At 46.9% G+C, this 16,860-nt stretch overlaps 1 protein-coding gene across 1 annotated transcript in view; it reads left to right on the top strand.

The window, feature by feature from the left end:
* Positions 1–16,186, top strand: part of RAB10 (RAB10, member RAS oncogene family) — a 60,810-nt gene extending 44,624 nt beyond the window's left edge. The window contains exons 3-6 of the mRNA XM_089528656.1: positions 3,467–3,605; positions 8,128–8,217; positions 13,020–13,121; positions 14,866–16,186. Coding sequence (XP_089384782.1) covers positions 3,467–3,605; positions 8,128–8,217; positions 13,020–13,121; positions 14,866–14,949 — 415 coding nt within the window. The 3' untranslated portion in view covers positions 14,950–16,186. The remainder of the gene's footprint in view (positions 1–3,466; positions 3,606–8,127; positions 8,218–13,019; positions 13,122–14,865) is intronic.
* The last annotated feature ends 674 nt before the right edge of the window (positions 16,187–16,860 follow it).

The raw sequence follows: 16,860 nt of genomic DNA, 5'->3' as shown, positions 1-16,860 counted from the left end.
TTTTAGTTGCCCTCCTCTGGACATGCTCCAGTTTGTCAATGTCCTTTTTGAATTGTGGTGCCCAGAACTGGACACAATATTCCAGGTGGGGCCTGACCAGAGCAGAATACAGTGGCACAATTACTTCTCTTGATCTAGACACTATACTTTTATTGATGCAGCCTAAAATTGCATTGGCCTTTTTGGCTGCCGCATCGCACTGTTGACTCATGTTCAGCTTATCGTCTACTTGGACTCCCAGATCCCTTTCACATGTACTTTCATTCAGCCATGTGTCCCCCATCCTGTATTTGTGCATTTCATTTTTCTGCCGTAAGTGCAATACCTTACATTTCTCTGTGTTGAATTTCATTTTGTTAGCTTTGGCCCAGCTTTCTAGTCTATTCAGGTCATTTTGAATCTTGATCCTGTCCTCTGGAGTATTAGCTATTCCTCCTAATTTGGTGTCATCTGCAAATTTGATAAGTATGCTCCCAATTCTGTCATCCAAGTCATTGATAAAGATGTTGAATAGCCCTGGGCCCAGGACAGAGCCCCACTGGACACCCCACTGGTCACTTCTCTCCAGGATGAAAAGGAGCCATGGCTGACCACCCTTTGGCTTCGGCCAGTCAACCAATTCCAAATCCATGTAACAGTTACTTTGTCTATCCCACATTTTACAAGCTTGTTTTCAAGAATATCATGGGGAACATTGTCAAAGGCCTTACTGAAATCAAGATCTACTATATCCACAACATTCCCTTCATCTAACAAGATGGTAATTTTATCAAAGAAGGAGATCAGGTTTGTCTGGCACGACTTCTTTCTCTGGAACCCATGTTGACTTTTTGTGATGATGGCATTGCCTTCTAGATGTTCACAGACTCTCTGTTTAATGATCTGCTCCAGAATCTTTCCTGGGATTGATCTCTGACTAACTGGAGGATAATTGTTGGGATCCTCTTTCTTTCCCCCTTTTGAAGATGGGGACAACGTTTGCCCTCTTCCAGTCGGCTGGGACTTTTCCTCTTCGCCAGGAGTTTTTAAATATGATTGCCAATGGCTCCGATATTACATTTGCCAGTTCTTTTAGTACCCTTGGATGTAGTTCATCTGGTCCTGGAGACTTAAATTCATTGAGATTAACAAGGTATTCCTCTACTATCTCTTATTCTGTGCTGAAATTCCCCTATTCTGTCCTCTGCTCCATTATCCTCAGGTTGAGCACCCTTTGCCTTTTCTGTTATGATACTGATAACATTGTACATGGTATTCTGATGCCATTGAATATTCACCTAGTAAAATGCTAGCACTTTGACAGGTAAGTATTCATCTGAGGACAAAGAGTGTTGGTCTCGGTCATGTGCTCATCGCAATTTTAATGCTTACAGCTTTGGCTGTTCCTCTTCCTTTGTGTCTCCAGGCAACGTGGCATCTTCATCCTGGTTTATTGGTTGTTGATAATTCTCCATTGGATGATGATGGGAAATTCTTTGCAGACTGACTAAAGGCAATGACAGGCTGTGGCACTGGAATTAGAGACACAGAAGCCTAAATAGGTCACAGACTCAGTCTTCATTTCCCTCTTGTCACAAGAGTACATCAAAAACTGACAAGACGGCACCCGGTGCAGTGCCTTTGTTGGCCTTGAAGCTGTGGCTGGCCCATCTCATGTTGGTATCAGGCAGAGGCTCCAGAATTGCCTAGACCTGTTGATGGGGTCCCTAGGACTGGCTGTGTGGAAGATAAATCCACCTCACACCATCTACCAGAAATACTGGCCATACTGGAGTCAGCCTAGTACATCTTATGACTGTAAGTCTTATGACGACAAGTGGAAAATATTCCATAAATTTCTGGAATCAGCTTCCATGTCAGTGGCTGACTTCACCATTAGTCACATCTTTTGTTTCTTACTACATCTTGCAGAAAGGTCTTCCTTGTGGCTCCCTTTGAGTATATTTAGTAGCACTCTCTCCCTGCTTTGTCTGTAGCAATGCTGCCTCGTGGTTAGTTCATCCCCACGCGAAGAAGTTTTGAAGGTCTTGAGGAACCTGTGCCCTCATATTCATCCTCTAGCTTCTTCTTGGAGTGTAGGCAGTGCCCGACTAGGTAGGTGTTGGACCGTTTCTGTTGAGAGTTTTGTTGGTTGTTGCTATCACATCAGTGAGGTGAGCTTGTAAGCCCAGCACACTAAGGTCTGGTTCTCGGTTCCTTTGTTTTCATAAAAGTAAAGCAGTGGACTTCTGGATTTCTCTCAGAAACAGCGTCACCTGTTACCAGATATATTCTTTCTTCAAATGTGCCCTTTGCTGGGCAACACCCTGTCCATGGTTGCTGCATGTAGAGCTAGGGCCTACTAGATAGACCATAAAGTAGCAGCATGCAAAACCCAGCACCACTTCTTATGTTACGGGGTCAGTTCTGTTTTTCTTCAGCAGTTGGAAAAGAGGTTTGTTGCAATATTGACTTTGGCCACTGCCTGGCTAAATTGGCTCTTTTGTAAGAAGGTAAAGTAATTCCTTTACTGGGTGCAGGATTTGAGTGGTCTCCAGATGGTGCTGAATTGCAGCTCTCATCGTCATCCATCATTGGTTGTATTGGCTAAGACTACTTGGAGTTGCAATCCAGAAACATCTGGAGGACCATAGAATTTGCATCCTTGCACTAGAGATGCTGCAGTGTGTCTGACTTTTCTTTATGGCATCCAGATTCCAGACTTTTAGAAGGTACCTCTGTGGTTTCAGCCATCTAATTTTATTTGTCTGAATTGCTTGGGTGTGGAATTTGAACATGACACACCTTAAGGAGAAACACTACTATTCTCTCTTATCTGACACCCTCTTGGCTTCTGTACAAGTGTATTCCTCTTCTGTCTCCTGTAAGTGTGAGTCACAGAGGCCATGAAGAAGAAAAACAGGCTCCTTGCCTGTCACTGTTGCTCCATGAGGGGTTGAGAGGTCAAACAGCCCCCCCCCCCAAAAAAAAGAAGAAGTGTGTACATTTGTGCTGCTATAATCTTTGCTTGATAATGGGCAGTAAAGAAGGTGGGTCAGCTGCCTAAAGACACTTGCTCAGCCCTAGAAAATTCCACGCATTCAGGGCAGGTGCAGGAAGGGATCTATGAGTATGAGTTCAGCAGTGGCTACTCAGAGAACCAGAGTGACCAGTGAGTAATGTCCTTTTGTTTCCCAGGTTATCTAAGCAGGCTCCTGAAGCAACCTTACTACTAGGAGGTGTGCATCTGCCAGAATGGGCAAGGATATGTCTCACTGGGCACTGTATGCTTGGGATGTGCCCTCTAGTAGACAAAGAGCTCGAGTAGCAAACAAGAAGATTGCAAATGATCCTTCTGGGCAGTAGAGCTCATGTCGAGGGCAGGTGTTCAGGGCTCATTCTGATTGTGTCCTCTTCCCACTACCTTTCGGCACTTCTACCCGGAGCTTTACTGGGCCTCTAATGGTTTCTCTGCTTCTTTTCACAGGGACACAGCCGGGCAGGAACGGTTTCACACCATCACCACCTCCTACTACCGAGGCGCCATGGGGATCATGCTAGTGTATGACATCACCAATGCCAAAAGCTTTGAAAACATCAGCAAGTGGCTCAGAAACATAGATGAGGTGAGATGTGCGGATGTGCAGGGTTGGGAAAGGAGGACCCTGATGCTGGGCTCTGCATTTCAAGAGCCACACGAGTGAAAAATGGCCTTTTGGAAGAGGGTAGCATGAGTTTGCCTTAGTGGAAAGTACTGCAGCATTTAAGCTCTGTATACTTTGACAGGGACCTCCTTGTGTCTGAAATCCTAATGGCTTTAAGAGCTGCCTGACCAGAAAATGTTTCTACAATCTCTCTAGGTAGCCAGTTGCATTGTTCAGCTTCTAAAATGCTTGAGCATTTCTTGATCACTATTTATGTTAACCTAAACTGTGCCATAGAGAGGGTCTCTGTGACAGATCCCTTTTTCAAGCTGGCCCCACACTTCCAACCCCTTGGGCTCCTGTTACCCACCTTGTCCCTTTCCCCCTCTTATGATCCCTTCCTGGATGGGGTGCGTGGGTCTTAAGGTGATCCCTTTGGGGACCAGTAGATGTAGTGTTCAGTTGGTTCACTGTGGTAAGAGTGACCAGACTGTCTATCAAAACAGGAACAGCCAGACACAGTTGTAAGGAAGAATAAATTAGTAGAAGTTTATTAGTGCATGGTTAGATCAAACATTAACCCCTGAAGTATGTAATCATTCACATCTTCCCAAAATCCATCTCAGTTCTTCCTCCTTGCTGACTTTTACAGCTTTACTCTATCCCCTATCTCTCTCTGCATTCATTCCCCATCTGTGTGTCATCTTTCCCTTATCTGTGTCATCTTTTCCCTGTCACTAGGCCATCTTTCCCAGATCTCCCCTGTCAGAAACAAGCCTCACTATTTTATCCCCCTTCCATAAGTCTCCCAAGAATTCCCCGAGCTGCACAAGTCTGCCCCCAGCCAAGCTTGGCCAGCTCTCATTTTACACTCTCATTCTGCAGTGCCTTAAGTCATCATGGCACCAGTATCCTTTTCCCTGAGTCTCTTGTTCACCCTGAGAAGGAAGAGCTGGGAATGGATCTAAAAGCATCATCATCATCATCATCATCATCATCATCATCATCATCATTATCATTTATTTGTATTTCACTTTTTCGCAGAGGAATCAAAGCAGATTACAACAGTATAAGTATAAAACAGTGTACAGTTAAAAATTACAGTTAAAAAGAACAATCCCATATCCCACCCGCCCCCAAGCATAAAAAAATAATCAAAACCTTAAAAAGAGATTAAACAACAAGAAAGAGTAAAAAATTCCAATGTGAATTCACTAAAATTGTGGGTAAATTTGGGTGAAAAAGTGTCTTCATCAGGGGGGGTGATGATATCAGTAAGGGGAGGCTAGTCTAGCAAGGCTAATCTGGAAAGGCCTGCTGGAAGAGATCTGTCTTAATAGCCTTTTTAAAGGCTTCCAGGGTGGTAATATGACAGATCTCCTCTGGCAGGTTGTTCCGGAGCAGCAGAGGCGTAAGTCTTAGGGAGCTGGGTATATTTAGCCTGGGAAGGAGAAGGTTAAGTGGTGACTTGATAGCCATGATTAATATTTGATTGAGGACTGAGCAAGCTTGTTTTCTGCTGCTCCGGAGACTAGGACACGGAGCAATGGATTCCAATGGCAGGACAAAGAGATTCCACCTAAATATTAGGAAGAACCTCCTGAGGTAAGAGCTGAGGGTAAGAGCAGTGGAAGATGCTGCTACCTTGCAGGGGGGTGGAGTCTCCTTCTTTGGTAGTTTTTAAACAGAAGCTGAGTAGCTGTTTGTCACGGGGAGTGCTTTGAGAATGGGTTGGACTAGATTGCCCCTAGGAGTCTCTTCCAACTCTGGGATTCTAATTCTACCCTCAAGGCTAGCTGATATATTTCACCATAAGCTTTCTGTGATCTCCAGTCCACTCCATCAGAGCAGATGCATGGAATGGACTGGAGTTGAGTAAAGTGCATGCTGAGACACATCAGCCTCAGAGGTTCTGCTTGCCCCTTTCCCTCTTGGGGCAAAAGACTAACCTGGATGTGAAGTCATTCACCCCAGTAGCTGCTCCATCCTCTCTTGTGGTTTGCCAGCAACCTTCCTGAGCTTGAGGTTGCATTGGCTATTCCAAAGAGTGATATGATCACAGCGTACAACCTTGCAGTGTTAGCAGTCCCATGACCCTTGATGCCACTTCTGGAGGTGGCATCGTACTTTATCTGTTGCCTGTGGGCATTTCTGAGAATGATCAGAGGTGGCACAGAGATGCCTGTGAAGATCCCAGGGCAACGAAGTGGAAGAAGCTGTCCCACTCAGTTGCTGAAAATGACTTGCCCTAATTAATGCAGCCCTGCTTTGTTGACTAGGAGTTCAGTTAACACACTGGCTATTCAGTCTTGGTTCTTTCCCTCTTTTGATGGTACTGTTTAAATCCTAGATGTGTGGTGGCTCCTTGCTAGGGAGTGGTATTGGGAGAGACTTGGCATCACATTTTGCCCCAAGAGGGATCCCAGTGACTTGTCCCCCAGAAACTGGACACGATGGACAGTGTTTCATCAGCTGAGTTGCTACAGAATCCACTCACAGAAGAGCAGTGGCACGTGTTTTTTGTGTCTGTCTCCTGCTCTTTGTGTGAGAGTCATTGAAAGAAATGGGAAGACTAGTGTGATAGACCACTGAAGAGAGGCAGGGAGGAGGCTCTGGCAGAGTCACTGGCTGAGGAAGCCTGTGAAGAAGGAGCACAGCTTGTAGCAGCTGCTTCTGAGGCAAATCTTGGTTCATGACCATCTGGTAGTACTTCTGGTCCATCAGGTGGATGTGCAACTCAAAACAATTCAGTTAGGGCCTACTCCATATGCTGCTCTCTTTGCTAGCCTTGCCCTGTGTGCCCCTTACTCAGATCCAGCCTTAAAATGGCTGGATTGCCTTTCGCAGATGCAGGGTCATAAGCAAACATGGTGACTGGGGCTTGAGCAAGCAATATGCTGAGGCCATGGATGGGATAAATAGGGAAGGGTGGATGGATGGGCAAGGCATAGTCCTGGTGTTCACTGGAAGCCATCGAGTGAGGAACGGAGGGGAGGTGAAGGCAGACTGGTGAGCTTGGACCAGGGGACTGGACCATCACTCTTCCCATGACAGACCTATTCAGCATCGCAAGGGGGGTGGCATAGACGGCAGGGGTGCGGAACGGATGGCACATGATCTTCATACAGCCCCCATTTTAAAATAAAAAGTGCCCCCTCGCACCCCTGGCACTTCTGGATGCACCATGGTGGCAATAGCCACTCAGCTTCCTTCTGTAGGTTTCATTTACTTGACTGGTTTTGCAAGGTGGGGCAGGGAGCTGAAGTGTAGCTTGCAGGCCTTCTCTTTTAATGTATTCATGGTAGCTCAGCTGAGGGGTTGAGTCAGTGTTTGAACCACAACCATGTTGATGCCAAAGAGCCTCCTGCTGGGGGCTGACTAAAACGGTTTGGCAGTTCTAGTTTGCAAAGATGGATTATGAAGAAGGTTAGCTACCTCTGTCTTAATCCCGCTTTCCTTTTCTTTGTAAGATGAGATAGCCAGAAAAATGTGTGTGTAATGAGACAGGAATTGGATCCCTCGGTTACTCAGTTCGACTGAAACAACTGAAAATAGTTTTTCAGCAGTTTTCCTAGCCCGCTTGGACCAGAATTAGGAAGTACAGCCAGCCCTCTGTACCCACAGGGTTTTTATCCACAGATTTGGTAATCCATGGCTTGAAAATGTTTTTTGTTTTAAGTATAAATTCCAAAAAGCAGGTCTTGATTTTGCCATTTTATATAAAGGACAACATTTACTACCCCGTTGTATTTAATATCCATGGGTGGTCCTGGAATCAAACCACAGCGGATACCAAGGGCCCACTGTACTTGTCTTCCGGTAGGGTCAGTTAAATTGGAAAATGACTTAAAGGCACACAACAACAACAACACTGCTTTGGTCAGTCCTCACCTGGAATCCAGTGTCCAGTTCTGGGCACCACAGCTCAGGAGGGATGTGGACAAGTTGGAGTGTGTCCAGAGGAGGGCAACCAAAATGGTGAAAAGTCTGGAAACCACCAAGCCCTCTGAGGAGTAGCTGAGGGAGCTGGGTATTTGTTTAGCTTGGAGAAGAAGAGGTTAAGAAGTGACATAGTAGCCATGTTTAAATATTTGAAGGGATGTCAGATTGATGATGGAGCAGGCTTGTTTTTTGCTGCTCCAGTCTGGGATCTGGAGCAATGGATTCAAGCTACAGGGAAAAAGGATTCCACCTAAATATTAGGATGAGCTTCCTGATGGTAAGAGCTGTTCAACAGTGGAAGGCACTGCCTCGGGAAGTGGTGGAGTCTTGTTCCATGGAGATTTTTAAACAGAGGCTGGATGGCTATCTGTCACAGGGAGGGCTTGGTTTGCGTCTTCCTGCATGGCAGAAGAGGATCGGACTAGATGGGCCTTGGGCTCTCTTCCAACTCCAGGATTCTGTATATCCGTAGGATGGCTTGTTCACACTGCTGTAGATGGGACTTGCTTTCATTACAGTCCTGAGCAGAAACCTAAAGCACTGTTGTTTGGTCTCCTTTCAGCATGCCAATGAAGACGTGGAGAGGATGCTTCTAGGAAACAAGTGTGACATGGATGATAAGAGGGTTGTACCCAAAGCTAAAGGCGAGCAGGTGAGTGGTATTTCTATGAGAGATGTGCTGTTGGTGAAACTGGTAGTGGGGGAGGCTGCAAAGGAGGCCTCCAGCTTCCTTCGAGGGGGGAGGTCTTGGGCTTGGCTTTAGTCACCTGGAGGAATGCTTGGGGCCAGTTTTCCCCTCAGGTGGCTGTGTGGGGGCCTCCAGCTGTAAGGTTCAGCAGACCCTGCTACTGTCCACCTTGCCTGTTCCCTTTGCTTCACAGAACTATCCTTTTTCTACCCACCAGTGTGGGGAAAAGACAGGCATTTGTAGCACTTGTTTTCAGAACCAGTGAAAATTAGTTTCAGTCCAACCACTTTCTGGTATCACAACCTACGTGGGCATCAATGAATGCTGGAGGCTCTGCCTCCCCACTGCCTCCCAGGTTGGCTGCTCTGCCTTTTTAAGACAAAGTCATGGGTACCGCAGGCCATCTCTCAGACTAAAGATGAGAGACCTCAATAGTCAGAGATGAGTCTGTCTGACTGTAATTTAAGTGAGAAAATGCTGCTCTTGGTATCCATTGTTTGCATCTGGTTCCAGTCAGTGGTGTTCTAGTAAAACAACAACGGCAAAAGGCAAATCTAGCAACCTTCAAGTCTTCGTGATCCAGGCTAACAAATGCCTTGACTACGTTCACAGAAGTGGGGACCTCGTATCTTTGTAATCCCCTGACTTTTGATCTTAGGTGTGGCTCAGGCTCTTGTGGTCCCCAAAAGATACCTGAGGGGTGATCCATTGCTACAGAGGCTTGTGCTTGCTTCTTAACCTTGGACAAAGCATCACCTGGTGAGCTCTGGAGTGATGGTGAGACTCTCTAACCCTGCAGCTATGGAGAGGAGTCTTACCTGGAGGGGCCCTTGGCAGATCCCTCCCAAAGAGCCCTTCATCATCCGTGGAATACTGCAATGGGTTCCATTTCTGGAAGCTGCTCCCAGATTGCCATGCATCACCCTTGCTTGTGCCTTGGTTCTCCCTCAGTCTGAAGCCCTTGATCCAAGGAGAGGAGGTGGGCGCCAAGCTCCTTCCCCCTCTCCCTCCTCTGCCCAGGTGGGAAGCAAAGACAACCCTTTCTCCTTCTCTCCTCCTTGAGAGGAGAGGAACCTGTATGTGCTGAGTAGCCACTCTGAGGTTTAACAGAAGAGTTTTATTCCAAGTGAAAGGATTAAATCAGGTTTCTGGGCGTTCTGTTGTGGCATATCCTTCTACAGGGAAGAGCTTGAGGAACTGCAAAGTGACAAGAAAGAGATTTAAAGGCATCTTGGATTGGAACTGGCAGTAAGGAAAGGAAACAGGACAAAGGTCCCTGACACCCCCTGACTAAAAGGGTCCCTCCCCACTTTTACAGAAGCAGACCTTCCATGCTCAGGTTTCCTCAGAGCAGGAGGCTCATCCTTCAAGGGCCAGCCTCTGCCAGCCTTCCTTATGCCAGTAGCCAGTACCCCAACGGGACAGGAGGGAACCTGAAGGAACGGGCTGAGAGCCCCACGGGTACAAAAAGCAGGAGAACTTTCATACTGACCCATGACCCAGGAGGGTTCCCAAAGTTTTAGCACCTCTGTAGCCCACAGGAAGCTCAGTTGGCAAAGGGTCACTCCCCTGATCTTAAGGAACCTTTTACCACCCTGAGTGTTGAATTGACCGCTGGTCAAGTGGAGGTAGCTTGGTTTTCAGCTGCCAAATGATGCACAAGGGGCATTATCACAGCTTAGTTGAGTGCCATTTGGGCATCAGTTGGCCAAGGTTGCAGATGAGGAGCAAAACGCTACATCAGGCATAGAACATGGCCTTGAAAAGCAGCACAGAGATGCTAAATCTCACTTATGAAGAGCTACAATTTCTATGATTCTATGAGTCTAAGTTAGAGCCCTGGTGGTGCAGTGGTTAAATGCCTGTACTGCAGCTACTCACTCACAAACCATAAGGTTGCGAGTTCAATACCAGCCAAGAGCTCAGGCTTGCATTCTTCCTGGGCCAATAAAATGAGGACCCAGCTTGTTGGGGCAATTAGCTTACAGTTGTAAACCGCTTAGAGACTGTGGCAGGGTGTTACACGCTGATGACATCCAAATATATTTCTCCATGTCCCGATCAGCAGCTATGACAACAGATGGCATTTCTCCCCTCCATCAGTGTCTTGAAGCGGTAATGGGCTGCATGAAGAAAAACAAACTCAGGCTCAATCCAGACAAAACGGAGGTACTTACAGTAGGGGCCCCCAAACCAGGTACAGGGTTGCAACCTCCAGTCCTAGATGGGGTCTCCACAAAGGACTGTGTTCGCAGTCTGGGGGTGCTCCTAGATCCATCGCTTCACATGACGAACCAAGTGAATGCGACAATCAGGAGCGCCTGCTATCAGCTCCGGCTGATACGCCAGCTGCGCCCTTTCCTGGAAGTAAAGGACCTAGAGACTGTTGTACATTCACTGGTAACTTCAGGACTTGATTTCTGTAATGCGCTCTACATGGGGCTACCCTTGTGCCTAGTCCGGAAACTTCATCTAGGCAAAATATGGCAGCCAGGCTGGTCGCCGGAAAAACTAGGAGTGACCGAATTACACCCATCTTAAAATCTCTTCACTGGCTGCCTGTTAGTTTCCAGGCCCAGTACAAGGTGTTGGTTATCACCTTTAAAGCCCTACCTGGCTTGGGCCCCACCTATTTGAGGGATCGCCTGCTCCCATATAATCCGCCCCCTGCACCCTCCGGTCCTCTGGGAGGAATCTATTGCAGCCTTTAAAGACCAGACTCACTGCTCCCTCCCAGAGGGCCTTCTCTGCAATGGCTCCCAGACTACGGAACGGACAGACGGACGAGATCCGTCAAATTGCCGGCTGTCAAGACGGGTCTCTTCTGGCAGGCCTTTCCTGAATAAAGGTGTCCGGCCACAGAATGACTGCCCCCACATCATGGATCAGCCCCCGCTCTGTCCTTGCTCTATTTCATTGTGTTTTTAATAGATGTTTTAATTGTAACTTGTTTAATCCTGTTTTAAGGGGGGGAATTTGGGACACAGTGTTGTAAATGTGGATTTTAATTTGTTGTGAGCCGCTTTGATTGTCTCGTCACAGAAAAGCGGGATGCAAATAAAAGTTTTATTTTTTATTATTATTATTATTATTATTATTATTAAAGCGTTACATATATGAAGCCGTTGCTGCTGCTGTTGTTGTTGTTATATTTGTTTACATCCTGCCCTTCTCCCAAGACTGGGACTCAGGGCAGTTTACAACATTAAAAAACAGTACAATTAAAAGCATACAAAAATAGTATATTAAAACAGAATTAAATTACTCCAATAATGAAAACAAATTGCATATTAAAATACCAAATAGTTTAAAAAGGTAAAAATGTTTAAAACACATTAAAACACTCCAGCCCATTCTTTAAGAAGGCACTGAAGACGGATCTCTTCCGGCGGGCATCCATCCCCACCTGACCTTCTGTAAAGAACTTTAGGAAACCCCGCTTCCGGTCATAACGGCATAACCGCCCGCTGCCCTGCGATTACTGGAACTGAAATTTTTATACTTTGTGCTGTTTTTATGATATGTATTTTGCACATGAATGCCTGTATGGAGATTTTTGGTTGTAATCCTGCTTCGATCCGTTGGGAGAAGTGGGAAAATACAAATAAAATTATTATTATTATTATTATTATTACTATTACTCTTAAAAGCGTTCTGTTTTGAATGCCTGTCTGAAGAGGAAGGTCTTAGCCTGCCAGTGGAAGGTCATCAAGGAAGAGGCCATTCTGGTCTCCCTGGGAAAGGAGTTCCACAGTTGAAGGCAGTGGTTCTCAACCTTCCTAATGCCGCGACCCTTTAATACAGTTCCTCATCTCAGTTCCTAAGACCATCGGAAATATGTCTTTTCCAGTGGTCTTAGGCGAACCCTGTGAAAGGGTTGTTCGACCCCCAAAGGGGTCACGACCCACAGGTTGAGCACCGCTGGTCTAGGGGCAGCCATAGACCCTCTCTTGTGTCCCCACCAACTGCTTGTGATGGATGTGGCACAGAGAGAAGGGCCTCCCCTGAGGATCTCAGAACCCAGCTCATATGTTGGCCAGACTGCTTTGGGCATGGACCTGGGGTGCCCCCACATTCATGGCTGTTGTGCCTCACAGCGCAATCCACTATGAGCATTCTGATCTCTATGTCTCTGCCTCAGCTTTCCCCAACTGGGTGGCTTCCCAGTGTGTTGCCACTTCAGGTCCCATAGTCATGTTGGCAGGGGATTATGAGGGTTATGCGTCAACTTGTACACCAGGTCAGGGAAAGCTGTTCTGTGTGGCCTTGGTCTCAACTCTGTTTCTAGAGTTCATCCTTCCACAAGGGCCCCCTCCTGCCTTTGAAGGGCTGAGCTCCACTTCCAGCATACCAGCAGAACCATTTGTGGTTCCAGTGCATGAAATGGATGCCCAGATTCTTCAGGGTAATTTTGGAGGTGCAGAAGGAACTTCCACTTCTGCCGGGTATTTGAGTTTTATCTGGAAGTGTTGCTTCTGTTGTTTGTGTTTTCAGCAGTGCTCTACAGTTGTGTGTGTATTAAAATTATTTAAAACCTGATCTGAATTAAATTAGTAAAATAGTTTTGTTGTATGTAAGCTCTTTCCATAGCATCACTTCTGTGGCTGCCTTGTAACTCTGGTTTTATTCCTGGGGGAAAAGGCACTGTTCACAGCTGTGGGTTGTATCTGGGTTCAGCCAATGTGATCCAGCTGCTCCTTGCAGACGTTTAGCTGCTGCAGAAGTGTTTTCCAGCCTCACTGACTGACTTTCTCCTTTTGGCCTAGATTGCAAGGGAGCACGGTATTAGGTTTTTCGAAACTAGTGCAAAAGCAAATATAAACATTGAGAAGGCATTCCTCACGTTAGCAGAAGACATTCTTCGAAAGGTAATTGGGGCTTCGTTAACATCAGATGGGGAGGAGGCAGGGTTGGGAGCTGCATGTCTGGTGGGGGTTAATTTTTGACCCAGCAAATCCCTGGATCACTGGCAATGACGTGACATCATTTCCTGTAGCCATGTCTAGCTGGAGTTAAGACTTTGGGGGAGTGGGGAGGCAGTTGTAGGCATTTGAGGGTGGTTTGGCATGGCTTGGGACAGAGGGCTACTTGATAATTGTGCTGAATTTTAAGCAAAAATTGTGCGGAGGGGATTTCTGAGGGCCTGCCATGGTGCTTCAGGGATCACTTGCAGCCCACAGAGCCCCCCTTTCCCACCACAGTGAAGCAGACTGTGGCAGCAGAGCCACAGAGGGCCCCCACTTTGCCACAGGAACTTCCTAACAGCTTTTTGGGAGTGGAATGGACTACTGGTGGATGCCCCTTCCTCTGGAGAGGGTTGCAGGGGCATCTCTGGGGAGTGTCTCAGCTGTTTACTGCTGTGTGGCAGGGGGCTGCAATAGATAGTCCTTGCAGTCCCTTCCAGCTTTGTCGATTCTGCCATGCCACCCTGCATCCAACAAGAGAAATAGCCTGTCTTGCAAAGTTGTTGTGAGGTTGCACACGGCGGGCAGAGTCCAAATCTACCATTCAACACAGTGCTTGTGTAGCACAGTCACAGAACCATAAAGTTGGAAGAGACCACAAGGGCCACCCAGTGATGCAGGGTGTTGAAGGCACATAGAAATGGGAGTGAGAGATCATACCATGGCTGCAGCATCCAGATGGTGAGGGAGGCAGGGGCTCCTCCTGTGCCATTATCTTGTGGTAAGGGTATGTGCAGATTCACGACAAACAAGACCCCCTCCTGTCCTTCCAGGTGGGCAAAACGGTTGTTGCGTGTCAAGACCAGCTTCATCCCGTGTTGCTATTGCATCACAACAGCAGAACCAAAGTCAGAGCCATGCAGATGCAGTTCAGGGGTGAATGAGGTTGAGGTTTGTAGCATAGGACAGCTATCTGGGACAGTTGAGGGATAGCATGTTTTTAATGCTACCTATTACCGTATATACTCGCCTATAAGTCGACCTCATGTATAAGTCAAGAGCAGGTTTGGAGGCCAGAATGATGGATTTTGATACGATCCATAGATAAGTCAAGGGTAAAATGTAAGGGCATGTCGCCAAGGATGTAAATGATGAAGGAAAGGGAAGTTATGCCAAAACAAGCTGCTGTTTTCCAACCCAGCCCTTCAAACAGGGTAGAAGCAGCACTGCAAGGGAAAGAGTAGAAGGGGTCTGTGCTTCTTTTAGCTGCTCCTGGGATGGACTAAGCGTTCCCCTTTTGCCACTCTGCTCAGAGAAGGGGACGGTTCCTTTATTTGATATTTTATTAAGGTGCTTTGACCCGTGAATAAGTCTACCCAGGTTTTTTGGATCGATTTTTTGACTCAAATTTCTAGACTTACACACGAGTATATATGGTAATTATTTTTATACCATTACTGATGCTTTTATATGTTATTAATCTGTGTTGGTGATTTTGTAAGCTGCCTTGAATCGCAGTATTGGGGGGGGGGAGGTGAAACGTAAATTGTCATCTTCATCCAAACCCAGCAGCCTCTTCCATCCCAAAGACCAGGAGTGTGAAGGCAACTCCCGTCACACCTGTTGACTTTGGGGACTTGGCTTAACTTTTCCTGTGTCGCTTTTATTGTTGCTGTTGTTGTTGCTATTATTCTTTTTCTTCTTGCAGACCCCTGTAAAAGAGCCCAACAGTGAAAATGTAGATATCAGCAGTGGAGGCGGCGTGACCGGCTGGAAGAGCAAATGCTGCTGAAGGGGCTTCCCTTGCCAAGCGTCCTCCATCGCCCTTCCTCTTCCACCTCTCCTCCTCCTCTTCTTGCTGCGGAATAAACCACTTTGCCCATTTTTAACCTTAAATATTTTTTTGTTCCTCATCTTAACATGGCTCCTCCTTTCCTTTGTTCTTTTGTTAGGAAGAGCTCACTGACTATAATCTTCTCAAAACAAAACTGTATCGAAATCATGTCTGACTTTATTTTTAATGTACTGGCTCAACTCGGCACCATGTTCTGGTTGTATTATAGCCCAGTCTTAACATGACAATTTAGAGCGATCATTTCAGCTCCAGTCTGCAAATTGTACAAGAATAAAAAAGAAATACGTAGCGTTAACAGTTTTTATTTTGTACAACTGTGGGGTTTTGTTAATGGATACTGTGCTTAAGTCACCATATTTGCATCTGCAGAAAAGGAAAAACTCATTCGCCTTGAGTCTGTAAATGGGGTTTATTTTGTCCTGTGCCTTACATGGAAAGGAACTTTGGTTCTCTCCCTCCCCCCGTCCTCCTCTTTCTGTTCTGGCGAAGGCAAGACCAGAGGCCCCCATCTCCTGGGGCGACTTCCCTGGCATTGATGTAGTGAACTGAGGACAGTCGGGGCGAGAGCAAGGCCTGCCGGGTGCCTCCAATGACAATTTTTTCCTCTCTGTAGTGGTTCCCTCCTTCCCTTCTCCCCCCTTTTTTGTCTGCATGCGGTTTTTTGTTTTTTTTTAATGGTGTGATGTGTTAAGAGATGGCAATACGCTGTATTTGCCAAATTTAATTCCAAGCACTGATCACGGATCTAGCTTTCTGGGGTAAAACGTGAAGTATCTACTAACCTTTTTGTCTAGCAAACGTTGGGCCAATTACTATTCCCCCCCTCCCCTCCCCAGCCCTCCCTCCCTCCTTCTCACATAGTTATTGGGGTTTATGATATGGAAGAGTTAATTGCATGCGCAGTAGTTTTCTATGGAGGGTGATGTGGCTGTTGTCTTATCTTTGTGTACAACTATGCCATGGCAGGTCCCAAAGCTGCAGCCGTGAACTATGAATTTGGTTTTCTTTGCTGCTCCGCGCAGGTGACTCAGTAGCCTAGTCAATGTTTAATATGGGGACAGGAACAGGGCGAGGGGGAGAAAGAGGGCAGGTGAGTCGGATGGCCATACCCCTAGAGTGCGCTCCTTCCTTCTGTGTTAAGTTCTTCACAATAAAAGAAATCCCTTGTTTACAACCTTGGGCAGTCGTAACTTCTTTCGACAGCTGGCAAGCAAAAAGCAGCAATGTAAAAACAGTACAAATGCTTTAGCAGCCGGGTGCGCACTCTGCTTTTGCGCGGTGGGGAGCGGCCCTTGGGGGACGACTTGCTTTTCCAGTTTGCCACCTTGCCTCTTGTTCTGGCTCGGCTGGAACCACCAAGGAGACAGCAGTGTCACAACAACAGGAGGGTGTGAGTGTGTTGTATGTGTGTGTAAGAGTATGAGAGTGTGTGTGTGTGTGTGTTGCTTTCTGGGAGAGCACCAAAGGCTGACTTCTCTGCAGGCCCCTTGTGCTGAATTTGGGTGCCTTGCCCGGCAGCGTTCTTCATCCCCAGTTGGGCAGGAGGACATTGGCGCCAAAGGGGTTCCTTGTGAGCCCCTCTTTTCCCTCTCTTCCTCCTGGGCTTGAGGGTGACCTTTTTGCCTTTTCTTTAGGACATTTCTTCCTCTGATCAAACCAGCACGCAATGCTGACTGTAATTCTAACGAATTGGATAAAGGCGAGCCTTGCTGGTGGGTCGAGTGTCACCCGCCTAGGAGTGGTCCTGTCCCTTCCCCTTGGCTTCCCTTGTCCTGGTTCCCCTTTCCCAGCTGAGCGGCTGTTAAAGCAGAGGCAGGGAGCCCCGGGGACCGGAAGCGACAAAAGGGT

This window comes from Sceloporus occidentalis, unplaced genomic scaffold, assembly GCF_023333645.1.
Source record: "Sceloporus occidentalis isolate IW3139 unplaced genomic scaffold, rSceOcc1.0.p SCAF_6, whole genome shotgun sequence".
NCBI lineage: Eukaryota > Metazoa > Chordata > Lepidosauria > Squamata > Phrynosomatidae > Sceloporus > Sceloporus occidentalis.
The sequence above is the reverse complement of the archived record's forward strand: the minus strand, read 5'-3'. Positions and strand labels throughout refer to the sequence as shown.